The sequence below is a fragment of the Carya illinoinensis genome, chromosome 15 (genome assembly GCF_018687715.1).
Source record: "Carya illinoinensis cultivar Pawnee chromosome 15, C.illinoinensisPawnee_v1, whole genome shotgun sequence".
NCBI lineage: Eukaryota > Viridiplantae > Streptophyta > Magnoliopsida > Fagales > Juglandaceae > Carya > Carya illinoinensis.
The window spans coordinates 42,369,290-42,378,580 of NC_056766.1; the positions used below are offsets into that span (position 1 = coordinate 42,369,290).

At 37.2% G+C, this 9,291-nt stretch overlaps 1 protein-coding gene across 4 annotated transcripts; it reads left to right on the plus strand.

Moving 5' to 3' along the window:
- On the plus strand, positions 1-9,291 carry LOC122296365 (uncharacterized protein Cbei_0202). 4 transcript variants are annotated; one of them, XR_006238469.1, is made up of 14 exons: positions 1-419; positions 1,004-1,066; positions 2,260-2,709; positions 4,199-4,270; positions 5,093-5,218; positions 5,338-5,550; positions 6,187-6,234; positions 7,249-7,410; positions 7,584-7,745; positions 7,849-7,942; positions 8,030-8,148; positions 8,251-8,295; positions 8,405-8,735; positions 8,837-9,291. XR_006238469.1 is itself a non-coding variant. In XM_043105982.1 (13 exons), the coding sequence occupies exons 1-13, from the start codon at positions 81-83 to the stop codon at positions 8,636-8,638; spliced, it is 2,127 nt and encodes a 708-aa protein (XP_042961916.1). In that variant the 5' UTR covers positions 1-80; the 3' UTR covers positions 8,639-9,291. The 4 variants fall into 4 exon arrangements, 1 of the variants encoding a protein (XP_042961916.1); XR_006238470.1 differs by having other exon boundaries at positions 8,405-8,723; XM_043105982.1 differs by having other exon boundaries at positions 8,405-9,291.

Consider the following 9,291-nt stretch of genomic DNA (forward strand, 5'->3'; position numbering starts at 1 on the left):
AAGAGGTATTAAGCGGAAGGTATTCGTTATCCCAAGTTCCCAACTCGAGCAAAACTGCCGCTCTTGTTCTTCTGCTAACGATGTCTCTTCTTCCCTCCAAGCTCTTCCCCCTCCATGTCCAACCTCTGATTCCTAACTCTAGAATCCCTCATCACTACCATATACTTCCTTACCCTCGTCGTCCCCAAGCACTGCGAGTTCTCTGCTCCAGGAGGTCTGGCAAGCAGCGGTACCCGTCGGAGAAGAAGAAGCTCAAATATAAGCTCAAGGAGAACCGAATCCCGGTCGAGGAGAACAAGTACGATGGAATCTGGAGGCTCTCCAACCTCGGCGTTCCGGTTCACAGGGATCCCGGGAAGGACTTTCTGGGCATCTCGGACGGTTTGCTTGCAGCGATTGCCAAAGTGCTCAAGTTTCCGGTAATTTGGGCAATTGAATTTGTCTTTCTTTAGAGTTCGAGGAAAATAGATGAGATGGAAAATTTGAGTATCTTGGGGATTTTGGTACGTTGGATTACGGGAAAATGAAAGACTGACCTCGATTATGACAACTATTTTATGGCCAATCAATTGAGAACATGACTACTATAGATTTTCCGTTTGGGTTTCTTGAAGCCAGATGACAAGTCTAGTGAATCCTACACTCCTTGTCGGCTCAGGGAACAAATTTCGATCTCGTTGTTTGTCGTAAATTTTCTAGTCAGCCAAACTAGATTTATTTATAATTCTCGATATTTTTTTCAAATATAATTTTGTTTAGTGCTTTATCTCATATATAAATTATTGGTTTTTTGGTTTCAGTTGGGACAAAATTCTTTTTTCTTTCGGGGTTTTACATTCAAATGGTGAAAATTTAAGAATCAAAGTTTTGCGTATCATTCAACTTCCCATATTTTCGCAGTGACTACAAAGTCCCACTAATGCACTTGGTTATTTTATTAATGGATGATAGAACTTCTCGTGGTGAGATATTTCATCAACATTTATTTTTCCCATCGTGCCAGGTGGCTTCGATGCTGCCAATGGCTGCTTTCACCGTTGTTCGGAAATCTTTTGATGCCAGGAAGGTTTGCTACAGAATTTTAGGTTTATGATTGTGTTCATTTTGAATCTATTAGCCTTTGAAAGAAGATAAATTTCAACTGTTGCCTTTTTATTTGAGAATGAAAAATAACCTCGGTAACAACTTGTTGCATGTACTTAACCCAACATATCGTGACAGTTTTATGTAATGACACAAACTAATGTTTTATCCATGTAGACTGTCTCGATGGGGATGATTCATGCCTATCCATATGAAGCTCTCTCTCTCTCTCTCTCTCTCTCTCTCTCTCTCTCTCTTTCTCTCTCTCTCTCTCTCTCTCCATAATTTAAACACAGATGCCTTTAACGGAGGCCACCACATTCAGCACTTTGGAAGGGTTTCCATGCATCTTATTTATCTTTATAGATGTAGATAATATGAAATGCAGCAGGCAGTAAATTTTTGGGAAGCTACCATATAGCACAATATAGTTTTCGCTACACGTTTCCCATGGAACCTGAAATTTTACTGAAGGATATCTATTTTCATTGCATGAATATGACATTAGACTTGTGATTAAACTGTTGAAAACATAAAAGGAGTATTGTATAATAAAAACTTATTACTTATCATACCAAAATGGTTTTAGTGTTAAAAACCATATTCCATTGAAGGTAGAGGAAAATGCCATAGAAGTAAAGAATTGGCTGCCTTTTTAGATCACACCTCAATGACCTATCAATAATTCAGAATTTCAGATACAATCCTCGGAGAAAATATGGTTTGCTCATACAGTAGACTCTCTATTGCTATGAATAATGTTCTACCTACAGAGTAAAATAAAATGAACTTATTATATGATGGACCTGATGCTTCACGTAAATAGTTTTATTTAAGAGTTAGTTTTCTTAGCTTCTGCCATTTTATTTTAGTTTATTCTCGAAGTTGCTGCAGCTGATTTCAATTCGTATGGAACATGCTTTGAAAGCATTTTAATGGGTCTTTGAATTTACATAACTAGTTCATGTCTGTATAATGCCTATTTGCAGCAATGCTTTCTTCAGCCAAAGCCTATTTTCTTTTGTTCTAGGTGATATGATATCTTTGTTTATTTATCTCCTGTTGTATCTCTGTTACCTCTGTTTCTTGTTGTTAATGGCTATAGACAGAGGCAGGAGGAATATAGAATTGTGTTATCCATTTCTCCAAGTAATTTTCTTCACTGATGCTTTCCAGCTGTCAAAGGAGCCAAGATTTGTATATACTGTGGATATAGATGTCAGAAAACTCCTGAGTTTAGAGCCTCATACTTGGGATTTCATTTATCGACTGAAGCCTAAAGTTGGGCTAGTTGAACATATGCCTAATGAAAGAGTTTCTGGTGATTTGATCAGTATAATAAATGATGTCAAAAAGAACCACCGCGGTTCACCAACAAGAGAAAATGGATCCAACATTGGTTTTGGGTCAGAGAAATCATACAAGTGCCCAACAACCAGAAAGCCAAAAATTGCAGTTGTTGGTAGTGGACCCTCTGGCCTCTTTGCTTCACTTGTTCTTGCAGAACTTGGTGCTGATGTTACCTTAATAGAAAGAGGCCAAGCAGTGGAACAAAGAGGGCGTGACATTGGTGCTCTAATTGTCCGTCGTGTTCTGCAAATGGAAAGCAATTTTTGCTTTGGGGAGGTCATATCTCAATTCACTTAGTTCTTTTAAGGTTGTTTTAGTATCTTCAATTCTAGTTGATGCAGTTGCTTTGTTCAATTCTTCACCCTATTATTTTAAGAGGAATCACGCGTGTTTGCCTATTTGGCCAAGTGATGTCGAGAATATTCATTGTCACACTGCATTCTATTGACTGAGTCCATGACTGTTTACGTCATATCTTAGACTGATTGTTGACTTTTTGGAGACTAGAAGGATCTTAATAACTGACCTAAAAGAGTATACTTGTGCTTCTCTTTTTCTTCTTGTCCTCCTTTCTTTGTTGAATGAAATTTTGAAAATAGTGGTTAAATGGAAGATATGGCTAGCTAAGAATTATCAATTTAAGGAAAAAAGAACTATCTCTTTTATATGCTCTCTATGAGAAGTTGGTTCACTATCATTTTCTTTCCAGTTTTTTATTCACTTCAAAGACAATAGTATTAATCAAATCACCAGACATATACAGAGGCATCAAAACTGACAAAGTTGTCTGTGTTGGAAAACTTAATATAACATACGTATATGCTATATGCCTCTGTATGTCAATCTAATAGCCAAACTGGGACACCCTGCATCTTGATAAATTTTTCGGTTTTGATGGCTCACGGTCTTACTTTTGAATTTTTCTCTAGTTGATGCTTTAGCTAACATGGCATATGAATTGATGGCATAAATCCCTAGGGGTTGACTCAAGTTGTAAAGGCCGTCGTCTTGGGGGTATGCTCCCTCTAGGTCTAAGGTTCAAATCCTCTTAGGTGCAAACAGTTCCTAGGGGCCATCAGAGTGGGGGATTTTTCTCTTGAATTACCCGAGGTGCACTTATAGGTAACTTCTTGTCGAGGGCCTGTTCACCTCCAATGTTAGTCGGGACGCTGTTCTTGGACACCCGGTGCCAATAAAAAAAAAAAAAAAGAAAAAGAAAAAGAAAAATTGATTTTGATTCTCCTCTAGCAACATTCCTTCATGCTGTCTTTTTTCTGTCACTAAGAGATGCTCCTCTTTATTCGAAATCAGTGAAATTATGCCCCTAACTAAGGCATGCTTCCTGGATAATTTGAGGAGCAGGCATCTGGAACCATTGGTCCATTTAAACCAATTATGCAGCCTGGTTTCTGCATGCTATGAACTTATAAAGAAGCAATTGCCAGAGTTTATGGCACATAGTGCACTTAGCATGAATTTTCATGGCATATCCCTTATGCCAAGCTACCAGTTATTGTGTGTTACTGTAATTGCACAGAGGGCAACATCTTGTGTTATAGCTTAATCCAATATGCGTAAGAAAGATTGCTTATTTGTAACTTCAAATACATTCACATGGATTTTTTTTTTTTTTTTTTCTTTCTTTCTTTCATCATTCTTCTTCTTTTTTCATGATCATTTTAACTTTTTTCTCATCATGAAGGTGATTTTTCATTATTTATGTACTTTTGAGCTTTGAGATTTATTAAGGACTTATGCATGGCAGGGTGGTGCAGGTACCTGGAGTGATGGTAAGCTGGTAACTAGAATTGGAAGAAACAGTGGCAGTGTTCTGGCGGTAGGACTCCACTTCTATTTTTACATTTTTTTTCTCTGTTTTTTTTTATTTAAATTATTATTTTCGTAAAATATAAATTCTTCTGTTGTAACTTTGTGTTGGAACTATAGCTATCATACTCCTGTTAAAAGGCAATTTGTGAAAAAGTTTGCGCATGCCTATGCACACACACACATTTTTTTTTTTATAGGTAAAATAATAAGTAAAATTGATAATTATATTGCCCTGTTCCTTTTTTTTTTCTTGGCATGTATATCTGCTCCCTGTTTTGCATAGAAATATTCTTTGCTTCAACTGACAACATAGTTTATCCAGTGATGATACTCAGTAAAATCGAGGTATAACGTTTAAGATTTTTAGCGAAAATTAGATTTGAGATATGATTGGTTTACTTTATAATGTTGGTTGCTATTCATGAAAAAGGAGAATTGTCAATTTAATGAACTCTTTGCCTTTCCCATGACACGAAGAAACCCATTCTATTCTTAAATGTAATTGTTGCGCCAGCAGTTTAACCTTGAGTCTCCTATGTCATTTTTCCAAAGCACATACTTGACGCTTTTAAGTAATTTGAACCCAAAGAACACAAAACACAAGCAAATGATTGGCAGGTGGTCCTGTAAGATATTCAATAACAATAATAAGTAAAAAAGACTTGCATGTAGAAGTTGCAGATTATGTTTACCACAGAGATGCAGCAATGGGACCATTGAAGTGGTTATTCGTATTAGCTAAACAAATGTGTTCATCGCCTTGTTTGAAATGTTGTTGGCCACATGATCATTTCTTCCACAAGTCTACTGACATTTTTTCTTGTCTCAGGTTATGAAAACTTTGGTTCACTTTGGAGCTCCAAAAAATATCTTGGTGGATGGTAGGCCTCACTTGGGAACAGATAGATTGATTCCTTTGCTCCGTAACTTTCGGCAACATCTACAAGCATTGGGGGTGAGTAATATACATCTACCTTCTTCCAATTAGAAACAAATGGATGCATACATATGCCACGGTCAATTGGCATACTTGTGCATATTCTGAGATTTTAATGTAAAAGTTTATGTGCTTAGGTCACTATCAAGTTTGGGACCAGGGTTGACGATCTGCTTGTAGAGGGTGAACGTGTTGTGGGGGTGAAAGTTTCTGATTCAAGTGACAAATTGCAGTCCAATAGCCAGAAGTTGAGATATGATGGTGTAGTTTTGGCTGTTGGGCATTCTGCACGTGATATATACCAGATGCTTCTTTCTCACAATATGGTGTTGGTCCCAAAAGATTTTGCTGTAAGTTTGCTTCTATTTTCTTTTTATTAATTGATCAGCTCTAATTTCAATATGTATGTGTGTACTCGTGTATTTTCCAGTTGAGAGTGTGTGCATAATTTTTTTTTGTTTCCAACTCCAGAGATTATATTGCATGGGTAAAATTCTTTCTGGCACGTCTGTTCAATATTACAAAATAATAATAATAAATAAATAAAAGAGGAGATTCTGGGAATGGAAAGAAATAAATGGAAGCTGTTTTGGCCGATTGACATGTTGGCGCCAGATGAACATCTTGTTTAGCCAAAAGCGTTTTTACTTAGTTCACTTCTGCGGCGCCATGATGGATTGTGGCTTGGCATTATGGGGATTCTCAGAGATAACAGTCTTCTATACATATAACATCCTTAGGCACATGTATATGCATGAAACTCTAGTCTTATTTGGATTGTCTATTCATATAAATAGACTGTGGGGGGTGTTTGTCTTCTAAAGAGCAGTAGAAATGGCTTGCAAACTAACTTTTAGGTCTTCACAGGATGGAAAGGTACAGATATTGACTTTTGACATCCATTTGTGTATAAACTTTATGTATTGGCTTTGATTCTTGAGTTCATGAGTTTTCTCTATTTTCATTGCTCTAACATGGCTGAACAGGTTGGTTTGCGGATTGAGCACCCTCAAGAACTAATAAATAGAATACAGGTTCGTTATATTTCCAATTCATTTCAACAAAATTGATCACCCATCGGTTCAACAAATTTACATCCTTTTTTTTTTTTTTTTTTTTTTTAATAAATGCGATATCATTCAGTTATTCAGTTTTTATTTTTTTTTATTTTTTATTTTTATTTTTATTTTATTTTATTTTTTTTATTTTTTATTTTTTTAATTATGGACGTATGTCCTCACGTTTGTTAGTTACAGCAGCCAAGCAATATTATTTGATCGCAATATTTCTGGTTTTATTGTCATACAACTGATCAGAGAAGAGCATAACTCCTTAAATTAATTTATGCTTATTTCTACTTTAACAAACCTTGAGCTTCTAACCTATGCGTTGAAGAAATGTGGAGTCTTCCAAAATAATGATTTGCTGCTCATGGGTAATGTTAAAAGTTAAAACCTTATAATATGACTTCACTTTACACTTATGATCCTTGGATGGGATCTGGCAAATACTGCCCACACCTCCTTGGCTAACTCTAAAATTACACAAGAGAAATATCTCAATGAGTACTTCCATTTCGAATTTGCACATTCTCTGCCACACATGCGTCCTTCAGCGAGCAATTCCATACAATTCCAGGTAGGATATCTTTAGAGGTTTATCCCCAAACCACATGCCTTAAACTAACCCCAAACCAACTGATTTCATTGGAATACAAATTGTTGACAGGCTTACCACATGAAATTTAGCAACATGATGTAATTGAAGTATATGTGAATCTAGTGGTATGAAGCTTGGATATGTTTTTATTAGTGGGCAAAGTTCTTGCAGTTTTCCTTCTCTTCATAAAATAGATAGTAGACTAGTTCATTTAGTCCAGTCTATGATTTGATGCCAATAACCCTAAATTTTCAGCTAGGGCTTGGAAAAATTCCAAGTCTATTGATTTCTACTGCTTCATTTTGTCGTGTAATTCAGTTGTTTTCACTTTTCATTATCTGTTGTTTATTTTCACCAAGATGTAAACACTCATTTGTACAAGTGCGTAGTATTCTGCATTGGCCACTGAGGTTTGTAAAGGACGTGGAAAAGTACCGGTGGCAGATTACAAGGTCGTCAAGTATGTTTATGGAGAGGATGGTGACCCACGTTCCAATTCAGGAGAAATGAGTTGCAGCTGCTACTCCTTCTGCATGTGTCCTGGTGGACAGGTAGCTTTGAAACCCCAAACCCCCCCCCCCCCCCCTCTCCTCTCAAAAAAAAAAAAATCCTGTTAGGGATAGGATGCTACAGTATATAACTTAGTGTGTGAAGGGGCAGGGTGTAATGGTTGCTTATGGTAAATATTGACAGATTCAATGAATTCATTCACATTTATTTTCAGGTAGTTCTTACTAGTACAAATCCATCCGAACTATGCATCAATGGCATGTCTTTCTCTCGACGTGCTTCAAATTGGGCAAATGCTGCACTTGTTGTTTCTGTCTCATCAAAGGATTTTGATGCACTAAGTTTCAACGGACCTCTTGCAGGGGTGGAATTTCAGGTATCTTTCAGGCCTTACTCATGACCTTCTGAGTGTTTTACTTTCCTGATTACATCACCGCACATGATCTAAATTGTCATTGAATGTTCTTCTATGGTTTCAGAGGGAATTTGAGCGAAGGGCAGCTATAATGGGTGGGGGGAATTTTGTGGTGCCTGTGCAGACGGTTACTGATTTTTTGGAAAACAAGCTATCAGGTAAGTTTATAATATCATTTCCTCAAATTTTTTTCACACATTTGTTTTAAAGTCTGCAGCTAGCATTATCTTTACTGGTTTTGTCAGTAACATCTCTGCCACCATCAAGTTACCGATTAGGAGTGAAGGCAGCGAATCTCCACGAGCTATTTCCAATCCATATTACAGAGGCTTTGCAGTATTCCATCTCAGCATTCGACAGAGAGGTTTAATATTTTTTGTTATCTTCATTTTTATTCTTCAGCTGTGCTTTATGATAAATTTGTGGAACTACAACTTGTTTACACCCCAAATTTTGGAACTTTTAGTTGCCAGGATTCATATCCAGTGAGGCCCTTCTCCATGGAGTGGAGGTAATCCCATTGAATTGTGTTTCCCGTTTATGTGCCAAAGGGATCCTTTAGAACATGTTTTCTTCCTTGAGATTATCAAAAATCATTTTCATTTAATTTTTGGATCCAGACTAGAACCAGCTCTCCCATCCAGATTCCACGCGACATTGACACATACGAGAGCACATCATTGAAAGGACTCTATCCAGTTGGTGAAGGAGCAGGTTATGCTGGAGGGATTGTAAGTGCTGCAGTTGATGGCTTGTATGCAGGTTTTGCTGTGGCAAGAAATTTTGGTTTGTATGATGATAGCATAGAGAACATTTTGGGAAAGGCTCAGAGCCCAGGACTTGTGAAGTACTAGGAGCTATTTGGTTGTTTCACCATTAAACAATGCAAGCCGCCTGAACAACCTCAATTATCTACATGGTTCCACATAGCCAATAAAGGTCAAGGATCAGGTTTCACTTTCGAATCCTTAAATTGATTGATAACCCGTTAGTAGAATGCTTCACCATTTTCTTCATTGCAAGAACAGTAAAAGAATTCCTGAACTTTGCAGTTTGCATCCTACGGTCATACCTGGAGGCAAAGTCAAGGAATAATGTCTGTTGGTGTCGATTAGACATTCCTACATAGTATGATTGACTATTATAAATCCGTCAACTGTCTCTGTCTTTTGGTTTTGGTAGGGCAGTTTACTGTATAATTTGCTTCCAGTCTGCTGTGAAGTGGATCCTAGGGTCGGCCACCGATCACTTCGATGATGCAACCATAGTCTAACCTTGGGGAAGTCCCGTAGCAGGGGCAACATCTCAAGCAACCAGGACTTGAAAAGAAATTTTGTAAAATTAGCCCTTGTTATTTACAGTTGATCAGAACATTAATTACTTAAATTGAGCAAGTGACGTTTAAAGGATGAACATATATTTGTCATATAGAAACCTTGAGTAGGTACTCATTCTATCAATGTAAAGTTCTGCCCATCAGTGTTGTAGCTTCCTGTTTTGTCTTTGA